Source organism: Salvia miltiorrhiza, chromosome 3, assembly GCF_028751815.1.
Source record: "Salvia miltiorrhiza cultivar Shanhuang (shh) chromosome 3, IMPLAD_Smil_shh, whole genome shotgun sequence".
NCBI lineage: Eukaryota > Viridiplantae > Streptophyta > Magnoliopsida > Lamiales > Lamiaceae > Salvia > Salvia miltiorrhiza.
Genome location: NC_080389.1, coordinates 24,990,239 through 25,004,608, shown reverse-complemented (window position 1 = coordinate 25,004,608; position 14,370 = coordinate 24,990,239). Strand labels below are relative to the sequence as shown.

The following is a 14,370-nucleotide window of genomic DNA, read 5'->3' as shown; positions in this document are numbered from 1 at the left end:
TGTTCCCACGACTATGAGATATTAGATACTCGTGATAGATGCATGGATACTTTAGAGAGTATTGGCATACCCAACCAATATATCATTTGTTTTGGTGTCTATGATTATTGGTGTGTGGAGTTTGTGACAGTCCTTTGACTTGAGGGCAATGCTTATCTTACTTATTGAATGGTATACTTTGACCAAGTACAATGCTTGCACTCCAACCAAAGGGGTAGATACGGCTTGTGTTGGGTATATCGGGATATAAGGGAAGGTGGTAGTTGTGCCAAGATAGGATTCATTCCTCGATTTACATTTCGAGAAGAACACTCGGTTTCTCTATATTACTTGACCGTTAAGTCACTGGCCAGTGCAATTGATATGTTCGAACTTTAAAAGTTGAACATGATCGATGGAGGTCATTTAATAAAGATGAGATAAATTGATAGAGCTATTAGAAAGACACAATGGCAAATTCTAGGCTCTATCGAGTGGTTCGTGAATGAAAGGATGTTACTAAATCTTCGCATAAAGGTTTTGTTTACAGAATCCACGTAAACGTTCTTCATATATCGAGTTCGCTACACAACGCAGTCTAGGAGTTTTGTGTAGACTTTAATTTGATTATCGACGATAATGGAGGCCTATTGGGTCACACTTTATGTGTATTGTTGATTCGCTTAAGAGTGCAAAGTTAGTGCTTGGTGTTTAATCTAATGCTAGTCCAAGTGGGAGATTGAAAGATATTATGGACTAGATTATGATATATTTGATATATTCTAATACTAAGTAAGACAGTTCAAGTGTGAATTCCTTAGTCGTAATTGTTGACTCAAGTGTGAATTCCTTAGTCGTAATTGTTGACTCAAGTGTGAATTCCTTAGTCGTAATTGTTGACTAAGGAAGACAAGACAATTTAGAATTGTCTTCTTCGCTTATAAATAAGGGAGCTTGGTCTTACGAATCGAATATGAAAATATACGAAAACATTAGAAGCTTTTGCTTGTGAAACACCTAGAGAGTACTATGGTTTCAATCGGAGATTTCCTAGCTGTCGAAGATTGAAACATGCACTGGGAATTGTTCCTGTATCGAATCGACATACACGTGGATACCTCTAGTGGTGGATTCAATTCGCAGGAATCGAGACGCATGTTTACTACACAACGAGTAAGTTAATTTTATTGTTGTGTACGTTTGTAATCTCTACACATGAATCAATTGTAAATCTAGATCTAATCCTTGAATGTATATTCCGCTGCGTATCATTAGATGATGTCAAGGATAACCAACAACTCCACCGCCTTCTGCATCCGAATTTCCGACTATATTCCAAGGAACATCCTCCTCCACATCACCATCCTCGATTTCATTAATTTGTTTGAAATCATTAATGTGCAGCGATGGTGAGTGCGCGCGGGATTGGCAGAAAGAGGAAATTATTGCTAGGGATTGGGTATTTTGTGCAGGGGCTGAGGTGTTTCCCATGGATGGGGGTGAATTTCTTTCTCAAGGATGGGATGCGAGTGGCTCCCGCCACTCTTCAGATCCTTCAGAATTCGGCCAATTTGCCCATGGTGGCTAAACCTTTGTACGGCATTCTCTCCGATTCCTTCTACGTCTTCGGCGAGCATCGTATCCCTTACATCGCCTTTGGAGGTATGAGAATTTCCTCTTTTCTGTACCACTTTGGATTACTAGTGCAATTCAACTGAGTTTATGAGTTCCTTTCTTTGTTAGTTTCAATCGTTTATCTATAATATATTTTCGTTTGCAATTCTTCTCCTGCTTAATGCTAGATGCGTTTTGGTTTGGAGTTTTAGATCAGTGAATTAGTTTCAGTTTGCCTCGGTTTTATGCAGCACATATTCTAGCAACCATGCTCATTATATTGTGAGATAATGAGATTGTTTGACATATTCATATTCATATTCATATTCTAGTGTAGTCATCAATGATGTGTTTGGTAATACGAAAGGACTCCGATAGTTAAAAATACAGTTACGAGGTGGGAAACTGTGGAGTCTTTCTTCTTCCTGTTTGGATGATATTATCTGAGAGTCCATTTGTTGAGACTGCACTAATTAAGTTCTTGTCATTCATGAATGGAATGAGAATGTAGGTTCAGTTGGTTGTTAATGCACATAGTTATGGTGACTATATGCCAATTCAGTAATGCTAGTAGATTGTATTTATTTCAGCATTCAAGTATGAAGTATGAAATTTATGTTTAATATCTTCTTGGTGTAAGGATACTCTTCCAATTGAGATGTTATTTTAGGCTTCAATGATCAAGATAAATATTTATTTCATCTCCATGTAAATTGGAATTTATTTGCTCAAAGGTATTTGAATAACCTTATTCCTCCTATGAGGCAAGGCATTAAATAAGAGTCTGTTTTGGCATGAAAGTATCTTTGAGTTCATGCAATAAAATGCACTACACTTCATGGATAGAAAACTCTAATGGTGTGGTGATAGTTCCCTAATATGGGGATAATGGGTCTGTAAAATGTTAGTTTCGGACTTCTCTGTAGGAAAACTTGAATGTCGTGGAAGAATGACAACCTTTTGAGAATATTGGAACTGATTGGAGACTAGGAGTTAGGTGTCTTTCATTTTTACTTTTTTTATTCTCTTTTATTTTATTTTAATACTGGATTTATGGCGCGGATTATCCTTTTGCTCACAGATAATAATGAATATTTTGCAGCTTTTCTACAGGCAATATCATGGATGGCTATTGCAATCTTTGCTGCATCAGACATCTCCTTTGCATCTGTTACATTTTATCTCCTTCTTGGGAATTTGGGTGCTTCTATAGTCGAGGTTGCAAATGATGCCATAGTGGCAGAGACTGCAAAACAACCTACTTCTTCTTCCAAAAAAACCAAATCCTCTTCATCCGGTGGGCTGCAGTCGTTCGTCTGGATGGCCTCGTCGATAGGTGGAGTTCTGGGAAATCTTATAGGTGGTATTCTTATTGATCGGTTTTCCCCACGGATGATGTTTTTAATCTATGGCATTCTCCTTTCGTTTCAGTTCTTAATAATCGGACTTATTCGAGAGACCACTCTAGCCCTACCAACGAGTTCATCCCTAGGTTTTAGGAAGCAATTATCTGAACTCTTTGCTGCGCTCAAGAAGCCGGACCTCCTTTACGCAATAATCTGGTTTGCATTTTCCTATGCTGTGATCCCAGCCCTAACAGGCACCATGTTCTTCTACCAAACTCTACATTTGAAGATCGAGTCATCACTACTTGGGATATCGAAGGTGGTGGGCCAAGCAGCCATGCTCCTATGGGGCGCTATTTACAATCGCCACCTCAAGTCAATTTCATCGAGAAAACTGATCGTAGCCGTTCAGGGGACCATGATTGTATTCATGTTATCGGATTATCTTTTCGTGAAGGGGTTCTATCAGAACCTTGGCATTTCCAACTCCTTGTACGTCATCGCATTCTCCGGCTTGCTCGAGGTTCTCTATTTCTTCAAGATTCTACCTTTCAGCGTTCTGATGGCACAGCTCTGTCCACCGGGTTGTGAGGCCTCCATAATGGCATTTGTCATGTCCGCCATCGCACTTGCGTTCATAGTGAGTGGCTACCTAGGCGTCGCCCTTGCCTCCTATTTTCGGGTAAGTGGAGATGATTTCTCAGGCCTTCCGGGAGCTCTTCTGGTGCAGGCAGCATGCACGCTTGTGCCTATCTTCTGGGCGTCGTGTGTTCCAGACGACGTGAAGGCCAAAGGAAAGTCGAAGGAGAACTAGATGCTGTCGCTCGCTAGGTTCTTGTATTTCTTGTGTTTGTCTCATTTCTATCCTTTTAAGTTTATATGCCATTGACGTAATCTCAAGCTTATTAGGTATATAGTTTTCAATAGAATGAATATATATATGTTGATTTAACACGGTTGTGAATTTTTGGTTTTAGTAGAGGTAATAAAGCAAGAAAATTTATTCTCTCCATATCATTTCAACATCACAAAAAAGCTAAAGAAAACAACACAATATTAAAGCATAAGTTGATCCTTTCAAAAGTGATTGACAGAGATATTGTATTGGACAGTAGCATCCCTTGTCTTAGCATCCAACCTATGTTGCACAGGTACGGGGGCGGGTGCGGGAGCGATACGGTTCGAGTGCGGGGATACGGATTTTCAAAAATTATAGGTGAGATTCGTGAAGGATACATCTATTATATTTATATATTTTATTATATATAATCAATCAAATACATATATATTAGAGTAAAATTTTGAAGTAGCCAAAATGAAGTATAAAACACAATTTATGGCCACACATTGAAAAAACACAAATTTTGGCCATTTTTATTGATTTGGACGTTTTTGCCCTTAATGAGGCGGACTGGGTAGGAACAGGCACGCGGGTCGCGTGCCGGGTCGGGTTAGGCACTTATGGCACTATTAGTGCCATAGTGCCATAAGTGCCAACGAAATTCAAAATAAAACTAAGTAAAATGGTCATCAGCACAAATACAGAAACAACAACATCATTTAAATCCTAAATGGAACATCTAAACCTTAAATGGATAATCTAAACCCTAAATGGAACATCTAAACCTCAAATGAATAATCTAAACCCTAAATGTAATATCTAAACCCTAGGGGGAAGTGTGCACTTATGGCACTTATGGCACTATTAGTGCCATAAGTGCCATACGTGTAACACAGATCAGATCTGTCGATGGCTGAAATCGAAGGAGGTGAAGATCAGATCTGCCGATGGAGGAGGCGGCGCAACGATCAGATCCACCGCCGTCACCTCATCAGATCAGATCCACCGCCGCCTCATCAGATCAGATCTGCCGCCGCCGCCTCATCCTCCGCCACCTGACCGACCTCCTCCATGCCGTTGATTTCAGAGGACCGGATCTCCTCCACCGCCGCCGCCTCATCCTCTACTCCGACGAAGTCTGCCCAAGCCGCGAGAGCTCCGGCGAATTCTCCAAGCTCGGCGCCGCTGGAGAGAGAGGGAGATGAGAAAGAGAGAGGAGAGAGAGAGAGAGAGAGAGAAGGGTAGAATAGTCATGACATACAAAAATGGCCAAAATTTATGTTTTTTCAAATAGTGGACAAAATTTGATTTTCATTCTTCATTATGGCCATTTGGGTGGATTGTTTCTATATATTATATATTTTATTATATATAATCAATCAAATTTAAAAATTAGAATAAAATCTGAAAGGCTATATTAAAATAAAAGAACCCATTTAAAATAAAATAAAATCTAAAAGGCTATATTTAGGCCCATTTAAAATCAAATCAATTAAAATACTTTTCTCACTCTCTTTCCTCACAACCCGCCGCCCTCTCTCTCTCTATTTGCTCCCTCATCTCTCTCTCTCTCTCTCTCGAAATTGACCATGCCGCCACCCTCCTTCCGGCGAGAATCGTCGGCAGCCGCGCCCCCCTCACGACCCCTCCACTCTTGCAACCGCTTCCCATTTGTCCTCCCTCACGACCCCTCACGCACACACGCCCGCAATCCACACAAAACTGAAAACGCAGCCGCCTCTCCCCCTCAAAATTTTCGGCGAGATCCACTAGAAACATCGCCTCCTTCTCCTATATCTCTTCGGAACGACAGTCGCGACTCAGCCGGAACGCCGCCATCACCACCTCCCTCGCCACAGCCAGATTCGCGAGGATGGCGCACCCGATTTGCGAATCCTTTTTCTTTTTTTTTTTAATTTTTTGGGGGGATTCACCACGTGGCGAATCCCACACGAATCGTACCCGCACCCGCCCCCTGTACGTATTCGATACTGCGATGTATAGTTTTTCCGCGAATCTTTGCATTATAGCATCCAACCAAACGATAACTACAATGTGACTATATAGATTTAGTTATTGTATCATAGATGCATGAAATTATTTCACTACGAATTGCCTACCACTTCCATAATTGAATATTTATAATTATTTATGTAATTGTTCATCGATACATACTTGCTCATAATTTGTCTTTAGTTTGGTGATACCTGTGCCTCTCTCAGTGACTAAAAATTTCATATATTTTAATTTTTCTCCAATCTACTACAAAACAGTACGATTTTCTCTATGGATAAAATACTATTGATGTTTTTATTTGTCATAATTTTAACACATGACAATTTCAATTTTTCCCCAAATAAGAAACCCTAGTTCAGACCACGAAAAGGAAGTGCTACCATATGGTTATTTAGTTTAAAATGCACACTCGCCTAGTGTAGAATAATATAAAATACATGTTTGACAAAAACAAAAAAAAACAAAACAAAAACAAAAACAAAAAAAAAAAACAAAAACCCTAAAAATTTAAATTTATAATGCTACATCGCATTGTTATTGCAACCTAGATTCAAAAATGAGAGTTGGGCCGTCACAAAAAATTGGCCCCTTAGGTGTACCATACACCCGTATTGACTCGTACCCAGATCCTGACCCGCATGCTAATTCAAACTCGCATACTGATTCAAATCGTGTAAATGACACTATTTTGTTATACAAATGAAACTGCTTATAATTGACACTATTCAATTATAGAAATGACGTTGTAACATTTTAAAATATTATAGTGTCATTTTCAATCTTATAGCGTTATTTAAAATATTATAGTGTTAATTACAGGAAGTATCATTAATATTTCTGAATATTGTCAATTATACACAGTGTCATTTACAATGTTATAGTGTCATTTATATGCAGTGTCATTTGTACAACAAATTAGTGTCAATTACAAGCAGTGTCATTTGTATAACCGAATAATAGAGTCAGGATGCGGGTCAGGATCTGGGTACGGGTCAATCCGGATGTACGATACACCACAGTGTACCCAAGACCACCTCATATATAAACTCTAGATAACACAAACTAATTATTTAGTAATTGTGCTTATAATTCAGATTAATGTGATATTTTACAATTATAATCTTCTGATTATTTTGAAAAGACAAACATACCCCTTATTCCTAATTCCACTTTTATCAGCCAAATGAATTTTCATTATTTCCAAACTCATTTTCAAATGAACTTTCATTATTTTCAATCATCGGCCTTCTACCCAATTCAGACAACATGATTCTTCACAAACTCAATAGCCACATATAACAACTGTTCATTCCGTTATTCCACATACAAATAAAAGCTCAAATTAACACAAGAAACATAGAAACTTAAACAAACACCTCAAGAACAAAATATGAACTAATCCCGACAATAAAATCCACAAAAAAAGAAAAAAATAGTTAGAAAAAATTAAATATCACATATAAAAATCAGAACTTTGGCAATCAATTATACAGAAACTTCAGTTCTTAAATACTCCATCCGTCCCTAAAATAAGTTCCTCTTTAGGGGCGGCACGAGTTTTAAGAAAATGTTGTAAAGTGTATTGATAGTGGAGAAAAAGTATTATAATTATTATTGGAAGTTGTGAAAAAGTATTGGGAGTGGTGAAAAAGTGAAAAATAAGAATAAATAAGTATTATTAGTAGTGGGGTAATTGTCCAAAAATGGAAAGAAAGAAAGAGGAAGTTATTTGGGGGACGTCCCAAAAAGGAAAAAGAATAACTTATTTCAGAGACTGAGAGAGTATTAATAAAATCACCCAAACAACTCAACCATAAACACACATACAAAAAACTTACTTTCAACGTAGGTTGAGTAACACTAAATCAAACGAGTTTTATCCATTGTTTTTCATTGAATCTCAAATAAATGTGCAATATTAATTATGATTAAAAGAAAAGGAAAAAATCAAGGTGCTTGCCTCTGAGAGAGTGAAATGGTATTGATGTAGAGTTTGTGCAAGAACGTTGAGAGTGAGACAGAGGACCATAGGTTTATTTAATAAGGTGTATTTCTTAGAAGTGATTTATGGTCATCTTTGCTAGCTTATTTATCTAATTTTGTCCTAATATTTGATTTGATCCTAATTTGAGTCATTGAGGGAGGAGTTGAAACTTGGAGGTTGTTGATGTGGGTGAATGATGTTGTTGAATGATGTTGTGGAGATGTGTTGATATTGAGAGCATGGGATGTTTGATTGAAATAATCCTAATACCTTATGAGCTTGAAAAGAGAAAGAAAGAAAGAAACTGTAAAGAAAATCGACGAAGAATTGCGATGAACTCAAAGGATTTACGTGGTTTGGGTTGAAACCCTACATCCACGGGACCAAGAAACGAAGCTTTGTTTATTGATTCACAAACTGAGAATTTACAATTGATACAAGTGTTGTTCTTCTTCAGTATGAGACACTCAATTGCTCTTTATATAGCGAGCTTAGAAAATAACGAACAAAAAAAAAACAGATTTCAAAATTCAGCTCTGCCGTTGAGCTTTGACTTCAGCTCTGCAAGTGAATTTTGACTCTGATTCTGGAGTGAACTCTGCCTTGGCTACTCTGACTCTGATCTGCCTCGGCTACTCTGACTCTGCCCAGACTATACAGCTCTGGACCTTAACTCTGACTCTGGAATGTTGACTCTAACTCTGGCTTATGAAGTTAGCTCTGACTCTGACGACTCCACCAGGGTAAACCTCTAACTCTGGCTCTGGAGTTAGCTCTACTATGACAACTCCACCAGAGTAAACCACTCTTCATTAGAGTATACAAACTTGATTATGAACTTATGAAATCATAAACAACAAATCTCCACCTGATTTCTAAGCTAATGATCGACAACAACAACAACAAAATTCCAGTCCTTCCTCCGAAACATTTTAATTATGTATCAGACTTCAAATCAGCAGATTCACTAACTCAAGACAATGCTCAAACTTAGCAGCAGTAAGCAAAGCTTTAGTTAGTGCATCAGTTGCATTCTCCTCTGTCCCAACTTTCTCCATCTTCACCAATCCTTGATCAACTATATCTCTTACAAAATGCATTCTGACATCAATATGCTTAGATCTTTCATGAAAAGTTTGATGTTTCATAAGATACAAAGCACTCTGACTGTCACACTTCAAAACTACAGAACTTTCCTCAATGCCAAAATCATGCACCAAGCCTTTGAGCCACACAGCTTCCTTGACAGCTTCTGTTGCAGCCATGTACTCTGCTTCAGTGGTTGATAATGCAACTACAGATTGTAGTGAGGATTTCCAACTAACAGCTGATCCAAAGAGTGTAAAGATATAACCTGACTGAGATCTCCTGTTGTCTAAGTTAGAAGCATAGTCAGAGTCAGTATATCCCATCAGAAAAGGTTTGCTATTATCTCCCTTCCTCTGGAACAATATAGCTCTGTCTGCACTGCCTTTTAGATATCTCAGCACCTTCTTGAGAGCTTCCCAATGTTCTCTTCCAGGATCCACCATATACCTACTTATAACACTTACAGCTTGTGCAATGTCTGGCCTAGTGCAGACCATTGTGTACATCAAGCTTCCCACCAGATTTGAGTAAGGTATTTTCTCCATTTGATGTCTCTCTGCATCATTCTTTGGCTTCTGGTTATCTGAGAGTTGAAGATGAACTGCTAAGGGCACTGTGACAGCCTTTGACTCATGCATGTTGAATTTCTTTAACATCTTCAATATGTAATCCTTTTGACATAACCAGAGCTTTCCAGCCTTCCTATCTCTCATGATATCCATTCCAAGAATCCTTTTAGCTGCACCAAGATCTTTCATTTCAAACTCTTGATTCAGACCATCTTTGATTGCTTTGATTTCTGCCTTATCTCTGCTAGCTATTAGCATATCATCTATATATAGTAGCAACTATGCAGCAGTAACTTCATTCATTTTCTTCAGGTAATACAGTTATCATATGCAGATTTTGTGAATCCCATCAACTCCATATGCTCATCAAACCTTTTGTACCATTGCCTTGAACTTTGTTTGAGACCATATAAGCTTTCTGAAGTAAACACACCTTATTGCTTGTCTCTGGATGTACAAACCCCTCTGGCTGAACCATGTGAATTTTCTCCTCCAACTTTCCATGTAGAAATGCAGTTTTAACATCCATCTGTTCAAGCTCCATATCAAATTGTGCTACAACTGACAGCATAACTCTGATGGAAGTATGCTTAACCACAGGTGAGAAAACTTCATTGTAATCAATTCCCTCCTTTTGAGTGAAACCTCTTGCCACCAATCTTGCTTTGTACCTGGTCTGCTCCTTCCCAATAACCTCAACCTTTTTCTTGAAAATCCATTTACAGCTTACTAGTTTCTTGTTCAATGGCTTTGAAACTAGTATCCAGGTACCATTCCTTTCAAGAGAATTCATCTCCTCTTTCATAGCTAAGAGCCATTGCTCTCTCTCTGGTCCCTTCATAGCCTCTGCATAAGACTTGGGCTCCTGATACTCCAGTTCCTCTGCAATGCTCAGAGCAAAGTATACCATTTCAGCTTGATTGTATCTTCGAGGTGGCTTAACCTGCCTCCTTGCTCGATCCCTTGCTAGTTGATATGAACTCAGATTATCAGAGCAGCTCCCAACATCTTCACCATCTGTAACTTGTTGAGAGACTTCAGTTGCTCCACCTGATTCATTATCTGCAGAGTTCCTATGAAGTAATTCATCCAACAGAATCAGACCATCTTCATTTTCCTTCTCTGAATCAGATCCTACTTTATAAGGCATGAGATCTTCATCAAAAACTACATCTCTGCTGATGTACACTCTCCCTCATTCCAGGTTCAGTGCACCACAACTTATACCCTTTCACACCCTTGGGGTAGCCCAACATCACACATTTTAAGGCCCTTGGTTCAAGCTTCTCTTGTCTGACATGTATGTATGCTCTGCACCCAAAGATTTTCAAATGTGAGTAGTTGGATGTGGAGCCATACCAGAGCTCATCTGGAATTCTGAAATCAATTGCGGATGAAGGAGATTTGTTGATCAAATAAGCTGCAGTGACAGCAGCCTCTGCCCAGAATCTCTTTGGCAGCACTAAATCAAACAACATGCACCTTGTCCTTTCCAGAATAGTCCTATTCATCCTCTCAACAACCCCATTCTGCTGTGGAGTACCTGGGACTGTCTTGTGTCTCTGGATTCCCTTTCCAGAGCAGAAATCATTGAACTCCTTGGACACAAATTTCAAACCATTATTAGTCCTCAAGCACTTCACATTGGTTGCCTTTTCAGTTTCCACCTCATTGCACCACACTTTGAATTTCTCTAATGCTTCAGTTTTATCCTTTAAGATAAAAATCCACAACTTCCTCGAGTAATCATCCATTATAGACATGTAATATCTCCATTTTCCAAGACTTTCAGTTTGTGTTGGTCCCCACAAATCAAAGTAAACATAATCCGTAGGAGCTTTAGATGTATGTTTACCTATATCAAATGGGAGTCTCTTGCTTTTGCTTAGGATGCACTGCTTACACATGTCCACCTTAAATGGAATTGGATTGCTGATTTTGTTCTGCTTCAGCAACTGGTTGAGCCCCTTCTCTCCAACATGAGCCAATCTTTTATGCCACAAGATTGAATCATCCTTCTTCATGGAGTCAGACTGCCCTGTGATGGCTGTGGCTTCTAAGTAATACAAACCATTTCTCCTCATCCCCTTCAAAATAACCTTGTTGTCTTTGGTGACAACAACTCCACCCTTTACAGATCTCCATTCATACCCCTTCGTTTCAAGAGATCCAAGGGATATCATATTCATTTTCAGACTAGGGATGTACCTAACCTCCATCAAAGTTCTGATGGTGCCATCGTGCAGTTTGAACCTTATGCTCTCATTTTCTTTAATTTCACAGGTCTGGTTGTTTCCAAGAACTACTGTTCCTTCCGATTGAAAATGCAAATCAGTAAACCAACTTCTAACTGGGCACATGTGGAAAGAACACCCTGAATCCAGTATCCATTGGTCATCCAAATCACCTTGCATCACATTCAAAGCCTCTGCAGTGTCACACTGCTCTTACTCCTTGGGCTCCTGCTTCTTGGTAGTGTTGGACTGCTTTTGGCTCTTCTTCCAAATATGGCAGTCCCTCTTCCAATGGCCCGACTTCTTGCAGTGATAGCAAGTTTGAACATCATCATCAGAGTTCTTGTTTCCCTTATCCTGTTTCTCCTTCTTGAATTCCTTCTTGGATTTCTTGGACTTATCCCCTTTCTGTTTCACAGTCAAACCCTCACCAACAGCCTCTTTCTTGTGAGATGATGTTGATGATGCCTTCTGCAATTCCTTAGATTTCAGAGCAGACTGAACCTCCTCCATAGTGATGTCACTTTCTCTCCCATACAACATAGCATTCTTGAGTTGATCATATGAACTCGGGAGAGCATTGAGTAGGATAATTGCTTGATCCTTATCTCCTATTCGCACATCAACATTCTCAAGATCATCAATGATCTTATTGAATGCCTCAAGTTGATCATCAATCGGTTTTCCATCCAAGATTCTGTAGGAGTACAGCCTTTGCTTCAAGAACATTCGATTTGCAAGCGATTTCGTCATGTAAATCGCCTCCAACTTTGCCCATACCGCCGTTGCAGATTTCTCCCTGGCCACCTTCCTCAAAACCTTATCACCTAGGCATAGGATGATGAGACTGTGGGCTCTTTCACGCATTTCTGCTTTCTTGAGTTCTGCCTCCGCAGCTGCCGCGGTATCCCTTGTAGCTGATAATAAAGATTCATCATCCCCTTTCAGGGCCGCCGCCAAACCTTGCTGGGTCAACAATGCGCGCATCTTGATGCGCCATAACTCAAAATCATTCTTCCCCGTAAACTTCTCGGTCTCAATTCGTTGCATCGACATTTCTGCGTCGGTTGTGGATCAAGATTCCCACAGACGGCGCCACTTGTAAAGAAAATCGACGAAGAATTGTGATGAACACAAAGAATTTACATGGTTCGGGTTGAAACCCTACATCCACGGGACCAAGAAACGGAGCTTTGTTTATTGATTCACAAACTGAGAATTTACAATTGATACAAGTGTTGTTCTTCTTCAGTATGAGACACTCAATTGCTCTTTATACAACGAGCTTAGAAAATAACGAACAAAAAAAACAGATTTCAAAATTCAACTCTGCCGTTGAGCTTTGACTTCAGCTCTGCAAGTGAATTTTGACTCTGATTCTGGAGTGAACTCTGCATTGGCTACTCTGATTCTGATCTGCCTCGGCTACTCTGACTCTGCCCAGACTATACAGCTCTAGACCTTAACTCTGACTCTGGAATGTTGACTTTGACTCTGGCTTATGGAGTTAGCTCTGACTCTGACGACTCCACAAGAGTAAACCTCTAACTCTGGCTCTGAAGTTAGCTCTGCTCTGACAACTCCACCAGAGTAAACCACTCTTCATCAGAGTATACAAACTTGATTATGAACTTATGAAATCATAAACAACATAAACAATATTTTGATAAAAAAATTGATTGGTTGTGAAGAAGTACGTGGAGTAAAAAAACTATCTGATTTTGAAAGGGTTGTGCTACATTAGGAGTTATGAGGCTTGTGGTTGTGTTGCATTGTTGGCATCAATTGAGTCACTTAGCCAAATATAATTTTAACACAATATATTGAGAATATTGATTTCAAACAAAACACATAGTAAATCAAAGAGACATGCAAACGGACATACACCCTTTTGTAACTTTATTATACCGACAGTCGTCATTCAAATCTACAATTCTTGTTCTTGGGTAAATTAAGAATAACATAACTGCACTGTGGTCCTCACCTCAATATTTAGCAACGTACCAGCATAAATAAATAATCAATGTAAGTCATTTACTTATTATGATGCAGCCTAAACTGATAATTCTTCTTCAATTATCTCAATTGTGATTTAGTATTTTGTTATCTCATAAAGGTTAATCCAATCATATGATCTATATGTGATATGTTTATCATCATATGATCTATTTATAAAATGAACCAATTGGACAAATATATATGCAATTGCAAATAATTTAGATAAGAGAATAGATAGTGGTATGGTAACATTGTATACAAATATAAAACATCTTGCTTTTCAATATACAAACTCAATAATATTGTATTTTTGAATTTGTAGATATATGCAAATTCAAATTGAAGACTCATTTTTATCAATGAACTATTAAATTTAAAGGTCTCGTGATGGTGAACTTGCACATGTGACCTTTGGCCTCATACATTAACTATTCTACCACAAGACCAACACACGCACACAAAAGTAAGACTCTTTTATACTAGATATAAATGATTTGATATAATAAAAAGAAAACCACAATTTAATATATAAATTTAACCTTTTCACAAAAATATCCCAAAAGTGTAGACAGCTACAATCAAATACACAAACAAATATTATTACAATTAAATATATAAACTACTTATTAGAAAACTAGCAAAAATGTTCAATTTCTAACCACTGCAGATGACATGACTCGTTAGACTCTAACATAGAATT

At 38.5% G+C, this 14,370-nt stretch overlaps 1 protein-coding gene across 2 annotated transcripts; it reads left to right on the top strand.

The window, feature by feature from the left end:
* The first annotated feature begins 1,076 nt into the window (after positions 1 to 1,076).
* On the top strand, positions 1,077 to 3,951 carry LOC131015716 (probable folate-biopterin transporter 7). 2 transcript variants are annotated; one of them, XM_057944137.1, is made up of 2 exons: positions 1,077 to 1,641; positions 2,696 to 3,951. In XM_057944137.1, exons 1-2 carry the CDS (start codon positions 1,386 to 1,388, stop codon positions 3,751 to 3,753), a joined length of 1,314 nt encoding a protein of 437 aa, XP_057800120.1. In that variant the 5' UTR covers positions 1,077 to 1,385; the 3' UTR covers positions 3,754 to 3,951. The 2 variants fall into 2 exon arrangements, with proteins under 2 accessions (XP_057800120.1, XP_057800121.1); XM_057944138.1 differs by having other exon boundaries at positions 1,285 to 1,641; positions 2,707 to 3,951.
* Positions 3,952 to 14,370: the final 10,419 nt, after the last annotated feature.

What these genes read in the sequence shown, in the direction of transcription:
- LOC131015716 (XM_057944137.1), top strand. Translation starts at nt 1,386, where the DNA reads ATGGTGAGTGCGCGCGGGATTGGCAGAAAGAGGAAATTATTGCTAGGG. An exon ending in CCCTTACATCGCCTTTGGAG is followed by an intron (nt 1,642 to 2,695) that starts GTATGAGAATTT and finishes AATATTTTGCAG; the next exon opens with CTTTTCTACAGGCAATATCA.